At 52.0% G+C, this 11,558-nt stretch overlaps 1 protein-coding gene across 4 annotated transcripts in view; it reads right to left on the bottom strand.

Annotated features, from left to right (window-relative positions):
* Window positions 1–219: 219 nt before the first annotated feature.
* The window catches only part of RHBDL3 (rhomboid like 3), a 50,643-nt gene continuing 39,304 nt past the window's right edge, over window positions 220–11,558 (bottom strand). For 2 of the 4 annotated variants that reach the window (XM_060646706.3, XM_060646709.3), the window contains 2 exons: window positions 7,997–8,057; window positions 220–4,866 (listed from right to left, as the gene is read on the bottom strand). In XM_060646706.3, coding sequence (XP_060502689.1) covers window positions 4,595–4,866; window positions 7,997–8,057 — 333 coding nt within the window. In that variant the 3' untranslated portion in view covers window positions 220–4,594. The remainder of the gene's footprint in view (window positions 4,867–7,996; window positions 8,058–11,558) is intronic. The other 2 variants (XM_060646707.3, XM_060646708.3) reach the window with 1 other exon arrangement.

Raw genomic sequence — 11,558 nt, 5'->3', positions numbered from 1 at the left:
ATTCAGGGAGCTTGTCTGTCAGTGCCTCAGGTATTGGAGCCTGGAACTGATGGGGTACAGGGGGTGCACGGGTGCTCAGACAGGGTCCTGATCTTCCCTCTAGGGAAGTTAGTTATCCACACTTGAAAGAGAAATGAGTTTTTTGACCTTCAGCGTGAGCTGTACTCAAGTTGTTCTAGAATGACTTTTGCAGCATTTAAAAATGTGGTTTGGAGCGGGGGGGGGGGGGGGGTCGGGCACCTGGGTGGCTCAGTCGGTTCAGTGTCCGACTTCTGCTCAGGTCATGATGTCACGGTTCGTGAGTTCAAGCCCTGCGTCAGGCTCTATGCTGACAGCTCAGAGCCTGGAGCCTGCTTTGGATCCTGTGTCCCCCTCTCTCTATGTCCCTTCCCCACTCATGCTCCGTCTCTCTCTCTCTCTCAAAAATAAAATAAACATTAAAAAAAATTTTTTAATGTTTTTTTTCTTTTAATAACGTACAGGAAACTGATGTGAAAGAACATTATGGGAAACGACTCCCGTGCTGAATTTAACAGAGTAGTTTAATCCCCGAATGAAATTTAACGGTTATGAATTGCAAACCACATACGCTGTCATCGGTTTAGAAAAGCTGGAGTAAACAACTCACTTCCTCAGACTTCATCCATTCAAAGCCCATTTGGTTGTTAAACCTACCAAGCATTGGACCTTCACACTTACACCCTTCTTGTTTTCCCCTTCTGTACATGAACCATGTCCTTTCACCCTGAGAACGTTCCCTATCCCTTCCTCCAGATCAGAATGTTGACTGCCCCTAGAAAGACCTACAGACTAGGCTATTGGGGTAAAGAACGAAGTACCTAGGTATTTCAAAGATTACGACAATAACAGTAGTCAAAACATTAATCTCCCACCGTGTAAGGGTAGAAGGGGAAGACGGGACCCCCACGAGCACAGCTGGCACAAAAGCTCTTGACCTGAAGCTGAGTGAGTTTCCTTATTTGCAGACCACCTCCCCCTTCCACATTGTACACAAAACTGTCTCCCTGCGCATTGTTAGGGCAGGAGAAAACCTAGCTCTCATCAACCATTCAAAAGAGTTCAGCAATTCAAAAACGGTTCCACCAGACTGGAAGCACCAGCAGCAGCACCAAGCGCTGAGTCCCAGCTCTGTCTTGTGCACATCACAGGCCCAGCACCGCTGCTGTCCCCCCACCCCACCTCCCACCTCCAAAGATGAAACAGGGCTCCCACGCCAGCCCTTTATGCCACTTCCTGAATAACCGATGGCTTAAAAAAAAAAAATCTTTAATGGAATCTGTGCTCGAATAATATGTTGCGACAAAAATATACAGAATGTACACAATACAAAAATATTTAGAAACAAACATTGCAGCTTGTGTTTCCTTTTGTTTTCCACTTACTCAAGTCCTTGGGGGTGGAATTCACGGTTTTTAAGGCAGAGGAGTGTCGGTGCTTTCCGGCCAGCCCCAGGAGCAACATGAAGGCAGCCAGGAGATGGCTTCCGCTGCACCTGGGAATCTGCATTATTTGCAAGCGAAATTGAACACTGTGGGGGAAGATCTGGGTTTGTGAGCAATGACTCTCCTAATCCTCTGGGTAGGAACGGTCCTCGTGGAAATGGAGAGTCCTATTAGCTGGCAAAAATGCCTCTTTAGGGAGCTTTTCCTAATTAAAAAAATGAATGATTAATGGTGTCATTAAAGCAAAATTTCTCCTTTGAAGATTTGTTTTCCCTTCCCTAGTTTCTGTGATTCCTCTTCTGTTTAATGAGCGGGCAAATCTATGGCTGCTGTTTGGGGGATCCCCGGCTTTCAATTTCTGTATCCTATGGATGCAAGACCAGCCACCCTCCCCGGCCCCATAGCACACTGCCCTCCAAGCTGGGCCAGGGGCTGTGCTGGATGGGGAAGGAGGGATGATGGGGATGTGCTGCTGGCCGGGCCCTGGGGGTGTGGGGGGGGGGGGGAGGGGAGGGTGAGAAAGCCAGACACCAAAAAGGAAACCTTTCTTACCAAACGATTGTCTCTGGCCCTGGTTTGGAGACCTGGGTTGTGTGGAGCGACTGCGTGGCCCTGCTCGGAGCTGATGGTTGGGCAAGGGTGGAGAGGGGGGTGTTAAGCAGACTGACGAGCTTCGGGGTCACTTTTGGACACTGCTGACAGGGAACAGCTGCGGCTGGCGGCCTAAAGTCAGGTGAGGCTCCCTTCGTGCATCTCAGACACGACAGCAAATGGGATTTCCGCCTCAGACAGTCCTTCTCGGGAGCAAGCTCCCGTCTGGAGACCTGAGGGACCCGGGTGCTTCTCTGAGGGCTTGCTAGAGCCTTCTATTCACAGTCTTCTCGCCCCTGAGAGGGGAAGACCCTCTCCAGGCCACACCCAGAGAAGGCAGGGGTGACTGCTCCCTCCACCCACAACCCAGAGCACCCGGGGTGCCTGCAGGGAAGCCCTGCCTCCCCGCTCCTCCAGTGAGGGACAGCACTGCTCTGGTTGAGGGGCTGTGGCCCATGGCCAGGGCCGCCCTCCCCATCCTCACTCAAGTCCTCTTGGCCCCCAGTCCCAGCGTGGTCTCCTCCTAGGAAGCTGACTACACCCCTTCTCTCTAGAGGGCAGACACAGGCTGTCAGGACACAGACAAGACGCCCGAGGGAGACGCAGCTCCGCCACGGACCTGGGCCCGCGCCAGCTCGGGTGGGCAGTCCTCAGTACCGTGTCAGCCTGAGTGCGGTGTGACCTCGGCAGCCACATGTGGGGACCGGGATGATGTATTTAGCACTGGGCAAAGACGGGGTTGGGGTGGGGAGCGGTTGGCATAGCCTGGGGCTGAATGAAGACCCTGCTCATTCATGTGTGATCACGGAGGACAGGAAGCCACAGTGGCCCAAGATCCCCAACTGCCTGGCCCAGCTGACTTTGGACCAAGCTCCTGCCCCGTCCCTGCGCGGACCCAGTCCCTCTGCTTCCCAGACGGGAGTTCTTCGTCTTTCTGGGTTGTCAGTGGTTGGGAGTTCCGCGAGCAGTATAAAGGGAATCACAGATTTTGTCAAAGGCCTTCTTCCCCTTCCTCTCTGCTCAGGGCCTGCACTCGCTCCTGCCTGGGAGTCATTCCCTGAGCCTCGCTTTCCCACTTGTGCGGCAGAGGAAGGGATGAGCCTGCCAAGTTCCCTCCAGGCTCTGAGTATCTGAGTCTATGGGCTGCCCTCACCTCGGACCCTCATCTGAATCCCCAACAATTCTCTAGAAGCAGTTTTCTGCCTAAATTGGAATTCCTTTGACTGCAGCCTCCTGTCTCCCCTACTCAGATGGACACATGGCTTCAACATTCCTGCCCCGGCCTTACACCCCCACAGCTCCTGCCCTCCTAAGGGAAAGAGAACAGAACCTTTTTACACGTGAAGGTCATTCCAGAGGAAAACAAGAACAGAATTGGGCAAAGGCAAACCACGGCGTCCTGAGGGTCCTTGGGAGGGCCCAAGGGCTCCCTCCGTTGTGGACAAGTCTCCCACTGGTCAGTGGCACTCAGGGAGATGCCTGGAAAGGATGAGGAACGGGAAGGAAGGGGCTAGCTTTGCTGAAAGTAAGATCCTCGGCAGTCACACCCTCCCACCTCTCAGTGCTTTCTTTCCTTTCACGCAGACCCTCCTGCACACCCACACTCCCCCCGCAGCCTTCCTCCGCAGCCTCCAACTCCCCTCACGTTCTTTCCGTGGCATCTCCTACCATCACACGGGCGTCCTCATCCACCACATACATACAACGCACACACTCACACACGTCCCCATGAACAAAGGAGAGGCACAATGTAGGGTCAGGAAATGAAGGAAAAGGCTCTAAAAACAAGGCAGGCCACGGGGCGCTGGGGCACTGATGTGAGATGTCAGCATTCTGGAAGACAGGGAGGGAGAAGGCCAAAGTTGGTATGGGGCCTTCCCTAGGGTGGGACTTGGGATGAAGTTTATTCCCTCCTCTTGGGTTTCGCTCACTGGACACCTCCAGGGCAGGAGCGAGGCCTGGACTTACAGCATCTCCCTCCTCCGCCTACCCCAGGCACTAGAGGCCATGCCCCCGTGCCCACCAACAGGGGGGACCCTGGGCTCCTCTAGACTCAAACTAACATGTCCTTCTTCCACTCCAGAGCTCCAAACCTAGTAGCTGCGGAGGGAACATTTCCTGGCCTGCGACTGCACCTCCGGGCTGGGCGGGACAAGAGTCCGCCTGGCTACTCTATCCTCAGGCCTTCCAGACATCTCAGTGTGTGGACGAGGGAGAAGGAAAGCCCAATCTGTGATGAGAGGGGTCCCCTAAACACACAGAACAGGCTCAGCCCAAGGGAAGGGCACCCCAGGCCTTCGCCTTGGCCCGATGTCCTCAGAACAGTGTAGAAAAAAAATGGTAACCACATCCAACTCATCCAGCAGGCGCCTTTCAGAAAAGAGGCTCCATTGTCCAAACCTGAACGCAAACATCACAGCGGCCGAGCATCTTGTTCTCTACTCCTCAGCGTGGAGGAGCTGGCGCTGAGAACAAGAATGTACATGTTCCTTCCTGCTGTTGCCTCTCCCTCCCCTCCCTGACCTCGGTCCCCCAGCCTCCTAAGGAGGCGGTGGCAGCTTTAAGTCCAGCAGGGTGTAGGCGAAGATGTTCCAGAAGACAGCGAACAGCACGAAGACTGTGTACATGGCCACAAAAATCCACCACAGCGACTGGTCCTGCAGCCTCTGCTCGTAGTTCCTCAGGACCACCACGCCCAGAGTGATGCCCACGGCCACGCCGCCCAAGTGCGCCACAAAGCTGGGGTGAGGGCACGGGGGATAGGCTGATGGGTGGAACCGGAGCCACACAGCCCGCCCAAACTCCATGCTCACTGCAAGGAGGAAGGACAGAGAAGTCACAGGAGGGCCACTGGGCAGGGATTGAGAGAGACACCTTGCACTCGCTCGCTCACTCCATCCATCCATCCATCCATCCATCCATCCATCCATCCACACACCCAACCCCCTGCCTCAGCCACCCACCCATTAATTCATTCACTACCCATTAGGCTGAGCACTGTCTGTTCTCTGCGCTGGAGACACAGTAGTGAAGACAGACCAACCTCTGTTCTCCCAGGGCTTACAGATCTGGCAATCGACCAGCGTCAATTACAGACATAAGATAATTCCAGTAAGAAAAATTCTATGGGGGAGAAAACAGGTGACTTTCAATCAATGCTGGGCCTAAGGAGGGGGATCCTTTGGTTTGGGGAATCAGGCAAGATCTCCCTAGAGACATGAAATTTGAGCAGAGATGTGAAATATCAAGAGAAGATCCTAAGAAGAAAGAGCATTCCAGGCAGAGGGGACAGCTTGTGCCGAAACCCAAAGACCCTTGCTCCTCCACATGCATGGGTCCTGGAGGCTCAGTTTCCCCATCTGTACAGTGTCAGCCTCTAACTACCAGGCCGCACTGCTGGAGCGTCAATACCAACTTCAATATGTGCTAGCACTTTACAGTTTATAAAGCGTTTTCATGTATTGCTTCAAAACATTTAGAAAACCCTCAGAACCAGTGTTTTGGGACTGGAAACACGGGATGGAAGGAGAAAAGGGCAACGAAGGACTGGGAATAGACAGTGCCAACAGAGTGCTAGAATTTCTCTCTTAACAGAGTCTAAAAAGCCCCCATCCCATTCTCCAATTCATTCTTCTTGCATGAACGTCTTGAGTCACCCAGTCCAACAGGATGTACTCTCTTGAAAGGATGGTCGCTGGGAAACTGCCACTTCATTGCCCACCACCAAAACAACACTTAGGGCAAGCCTTCTCATCCCCATTTCACAGATGAGGAAACCAAGGCAAATTTGACAGATTGCAAGGAAGTCCTTTGAGGTGAATTTTGCACTTGTTCAGGTGCCATTTAATGAGCCACTATGCTCTTCTCCGCCTTAACCACTCCAGGGGTGCCAGCGCCTCCAGGGATGAGCATCCCCTGGGAATTGCCTAATCTTCCGGCCTGGGCCCTGCAACTCCAAGGATGGCCGATAGATGGCAGAGAAGGAGCAGCCGGGAACCAACACTGTGTCCTCCCTGACCACCCCCCCCAACCCAGGCCCTGGGGTATCTTCCTGCCTTTGCTTAGCAGGCCCTGGGTGCCACAAAGGAGGTTTGAAAGACACTGGTCCCCACCTCCAAAATCAGCATTTTTGTTTTTATGATGCTTAGAGTTAGACTGTTTTAAACAGCAAGATTCAGGCTTCTCCTCCCTTCCTTGCATACAAACAGTCTGAGCAGACAGGGAAGCAACATTCACCCCACCCCCACTCCACTGCACCCCACCATCCCCCACTGACCTGGCTCAAAGAATCTGTGGGCCTTCGAGCAAGAGATGTGCAAGTGGATGGAAGTGCGGTCCACACAGGCCCATGGCTGTTCTGGCCCACCCTCCTCTTCCCCGCGTAGCAGGTGGACCCAGGCAGACAGCCCAGGTGCTCCTGCCCAGCCTGGCTAAAGAGCGGGCATTAGAAATGGCACAAGCTGGCTTTGAATTCTGCCTCTATCACCGCCAGCTGGGTGGCCCTGGGCCAGCAGTGTGTCCCCAGTGTCTACCTGTAAACCAAAACTTATAAAAAATACCCTCTTCGGGGCGCCTGGGTGGCTCAGTCGGTTGAGCGTCTGACTTCAGCTCAGGTCACGATCTCACGGTTCGTGAGTTCGAGCCCCGCGTCAGGCTCTGGGCTGATGGCTCAGAGCCTGGAGCCTGCTTCCGATTCTGTGTCTCCCTCTCTCTCTGCCCCTCCCCCATTCATGCTCTGTCTCTGTCTCAAACATTAAAAAAAAAATTGAAAAAAAAAAATACCCTCTTCATGGCCTTGTTCTGAGGCCTGAATGACAGACCATGTGTCCCCTCTTCTCTCTGCCTCCATCGCTTCTGGAAGAGGCTCATCACCTCAAATGAGCCTCTAATAAGGCCTCTGGTCTCACTCCCCACCCCCAACTCCTTCTCTACTCTGAGCCTGACTGGTCTCCTGAATCTTGAATCTGCCAGTAACTCCCCTGCTTAAAGCCCTCCAGCGGCCTCCTGGCACATCCAGGTTGAACTCCAACCTCTCTCTTTGCATTTACAGCCCTCATGACCTGACTCCTATTATCTCTGACCACTAACACACACAGTCCCAAACCTCACATGTCAGTCTCGCCAACTGACTTGACAGTCATGACCCTCCCTCCATACACTGTATCTTTCTTTGCTGGAAATGTCCTCTTGCAGCTGGTCTCTGTTCTGGACACTCAAAATGACCTCTGCAGGCAGAACTGACTTCTCCCGACGAGAGCCCCACCACACCCTGGACACAGGGGTTCAAGGATTAGTTACAGCCTGTGAACCTGCTAAACTGCAAGTGAGTATGTGTGTGTGCACGCACATGTGTACATACGTACTATCCTGGGGATAGGGTCTCTAGCTTCTAACAGATCTCAAAGGACTGACTCCATGACCCAAAAATTATTAAGAAGTTGTTTTTCTTGGGGCGCCTGGGTGGCTCAGTCAGTTGAGCGTCTGACTTCGGCTCAGGTCATGATCTCACGGTCTGTGGGTTCGAGTCCTGCGTCGGGCTCTGTGCTGACAGCTCAGAGACTGGAGCCTGCTTCCGATCCCGTGTCTCCCTCTCTCTCTGCCCCTCCCCCACTCTCACTTCGTCTCACTCTGTCTCTCAAAAATAAATAAATGTAAAAAAAAAAAAAGTTATTTTTCTTGATCTGGGTGCTGGTCATTGAGCTGGATACTCATCCCGCACCTTTCTGGTTCCATGTTATAAGTCAATAAAAACTTTAAGAAAGATCAAGTGGTAGCAGAGTGGGCCAGACTTCTCTAACAGCCCCACTTTGTCACATACCATTGACATGTCTCCCTTTTTCCCTTGATCACACACCCCTCGAGGGCGGGGACTGTGCTATCTTTATATCCTCCAGGCCTGGTGCAGGGCTCCACACCACCCAGCCTGCCCCGTCAGTACTTACTACAGATCAAGGCCACAGCCATCCGCAGCAGCTTGAACTGACACTTCATGCCTGACCAGTTCTACAGCAAAAGGAGAAAGTTCCATTAGTTCCAGATCGGACCACGCCTCCTCGGATGTATCTTGTTTAAGAAAACCTGACATCGGGGCTCCTCGGTGGCTCCGTTGGTTGAGTGTCGGACTTTGGCTCAGATTGTGATCTCAGGGTTCGTGAGTTCGAGCCCCGCCTGGGGCTTGCTGCTGTCAGCCATGTCCGTGCAGAGCCCACTTCCAATTCTCTGTTCCCCCTCTTCTGCCCCTCCCCCGCGGACACGTGCACGCGCTCTCTCATTCTCAAAAAATAAATAAGACATTAAAAAAAAAGTTTTAAAAAAAGAAAAGAAAACCTGACATTATAGGGTGCCTGGATGGCTTAGTCAGTTAAGGATAGGACTCTTGGTTTCAGCTCAGGTCATGTTCTCCCAATTCGTGAGATCAAGCCCCAGGTCAGGTTCTATGATGAGCTTGCTTGGGATTCTCTCCCTCCCTCTCTTTCTGCCCCGCCCTCTTTCTCTCTCTCTCTCAAAATTAAAAAAAAAAGGGGGCGCCTGGGTGGCTCAGTCGGTTGAGCGTCCGACTTCAGCTCAGGTCATGATCTCGCAGTCCATGGGTTTGAGCCCCGCGTCGGGCTCTGTGCTGACCCCTCAGAGCCTGGAGCCTGTTTCGGATTCTGTGTCTCCCTCTCTCTCTGACCCTCCCCCATTCATGCTCTGTCTCTCTCTGTCTCAAAAATAAATAAACGTTAAAAAAAAAAATTAAAAAAAAAAAAAAAAGAAAGAAAGAAAAGGGAGAGAATCCAGATCTAGGAAGATAAGGTCCCTGCCCCCTCTACACGAGCTGACAACACCTGAAAGCTGCCTTAATTGTCAGGTCTCACGTTTGCCAAAGGGATGCAGGACGGCAACCAAGCAAAGTCAAAGCAGAACCATCAGGATGATGAAAGAAACCAAAATCCTGCATGTGAGAAACAGATGAAGAGAAGACCCAGGGTCAAGTTCACTGTTATCAAGTATCAAGTGAGCCACCATAAGGAAAGGTCATATTCAGTGTGATCTGTAAGTGGAGGATTCAATGGATGAAAACATCAGAGAATTTTTTTAGGCTCGGGATGTTTCCATTTCTAATAAGCAAGAGCCGTCCAAAGATGGAACGCTCCATCCTGGGGGACCGTGTGTTTCCCATCACTGAGAGCTCCAAACGGGGGCTTTACGTCACTTGGAGGGGGATGCTGTACAGGATCAGGCATTGGAAAAAGGGGGAGCCAGATGGCCTTCAAACAAATCGCTCTTTCCCCTGAGAATCTCAGGACACTCTGAACCTCCAAAGCAGATAGACAGAGTACAATTATTCATCTTACAAAAGGATTTTTCACTTTACAAAAGACTTTGCCACAGGGTTCCTTTGAGGGGCTCTCCCGCGGCGCATTCAAAGCACCGTGTCATTTATAGAGGCACGCACAGAAGTCTAGAATCTCCCTGGAACACACCAGCCACAGGGAAGGAGGCTACGGGGTAGAGCCAGGGGCTTCTGTTCCCTCCCACCCACCCGCTCTGTCTTTGCTGCCTGGCCCAGGCCCAGCTGAGGACACGTCTCGCACTCCTTTGACATTGGGGGAACGTGTTAAATTTTACCAAGGCCCTGAGCATTGGCACATACAATAACATTTATGGAACCTTTGGTGGAGCAAGCAGGATGCGGGGCATCTGCCAAAAAGAGGATGAAATCCTGCAGAAGGCGTTCGGCTTCCTGCCCATTGCCTCCCTTTTCCCCATTGTTCTTCACTGACTGGAGAGCCCTCTTCACGTAGGGTAAGGTGGCGACACATGGCTGCTCTTCAGGTGGGGAAGTCTCATCTTCGCCTGCTGACGTGTTCTATGCTAAGAAGCCGATGGCAGGCGATGTTGTCACCTGCTGGCAACTGCCCACAGAGAAGCCCCACCAGAAGACAGGGAACAACAGGAATCGATGCCCTCCACTGGATCTGGCAACCCAACCTAACCTAGAGCAGTTAGCTGGCGGTGGGCGACCCCTCAGCTCCTCTCCGGGATGCAACCGTAGGATGGGCAGGGCCTGGGGAGTCCCTGACGGAAGGACCAGCTCCTCCCAAAGGAGGGCACACTGCTGAGCCGCTGACAAAATGGCCCTCCCAGCCCCGTGACACCCCTGGGGCAGCCCTGTGAAGGGGCTCTAACCACTGAAAAATTCTTCCTGCTATCATCCGGCCAGGCTTTGCCTCCCTGTCATGTCCACCCACGGATCCTAATTCTCCCCTAACAGTGACACCCACGTTCCTAGCAGTCTGATTCCCAACAACCAAAAGAGAGTAGAAGCAAACCAGTATCCCTAGATGGACAGACAGAGATACAAGGGAATGTCATTCACTTTAAGGAGGAGGGCAATCCTGCCATGTTCTAACAAACGAACCTTGAAGACATTATGCTCAGAGAAATAAGCCAGTCACGGAAGGACAAATACTGCATGAGTCCACTCCTACAAGACACAGAGAGTGGCCAATTCATAGAGACATCAAGTAAAAGGTGGTTTCCAGGGGCTGGGGGAGGGAGGAACGGGGAGTTGTTTAATGGGTAACAGCGTTTCAGTTTTGTAAGATGAAGAGTTCTGGAGATGGATGGTGATGATTTCCCAACAGTGAGAATGTACTTGACACAACCGAATTGCATACTTAAAAATGGTTAAGATGAGGGGCGCCTGGGTGGCTCAGTCGGTTGAGCTTCTGGCTTCGGCTCAGGTCATGATCTCACGGTCTGTGAGTTCGAGCCCCACGTCGGGCTCTGTGCTGACAGCTCAGAGCCTGGAGCCTGCTTCAGATTCTGTGTCTCCCTCTCTCTCTGACCCTCCCCCGTTCATGTTCTGCCTCTCTCTGTCTCAAAAATAAACATTAAAAAAAAAAAGTTAAGATGATAAATTTTATGCTGTGTGTATTTCACCACAATTAAAAACCAAAGTGAGGGGCACCTGTGGCTTAGTCGGTTAAGCGTCTGACTTTGGCTCAGGTCATGATCTCACGGCTTGTGGATTTGAGCCCCACGTTGGGCTCTGTGCTGACAGCTCAGAGCCTGGAGCCTGCTTCAGATTCTGTGTCTTCTTCTCTCTCTGCCCCTCCCCTGCTCATGCTCTGTCTCTCTCTCAAAAATAAAAATTTTTAAAATGTAAAAAAAAAAAAAAAAAAAAAAAAGTGATACAGAACACTGCCAATATTCCTTTTCCTCATAAAAACCTTCTGGGGGCACCTGGGTCGCTCAGTCGGTTGAGCGTCCAACTCTTGGTTTCAGCTCAGGTCATGATCCCAGGGTCGTGGGATCAAGCCCCACATCAGGCTCTGCACTGAGTGCGGAGTCTGCTTGGTATTCCCTCTTTCTCTCCCTCTGTCCTTCTTCCCTACTCTCTCTAAAATAAAAAATAAAAAAATCTCTGGAAGAATATCTTACCTAAAAACAGCGTCTCTTTCACTGTGCCCTGAGTGATAATATCAGGCAAAATCAGTCTAGAATATATTGGCCGCT

This window comes from Panthera onca, chromosome E1 (genome assembly GCF_046562875.1).
Source record: "Panthera onca isolate mPanOnc1 chromosome E1, mPanOnc1 haplotype 2, whole genome shotgun sequence".
NCBI lineage: Eukaryota > Metazoa > Chordata > Mammalia > Carnivora > Felidae > Panthera > Panthera onca.
The sequence above is the reverse complement of the archived record's forward strand: the minus strand, read 5'-3'. Positions and strand labels throughout refer to the sequence as shown.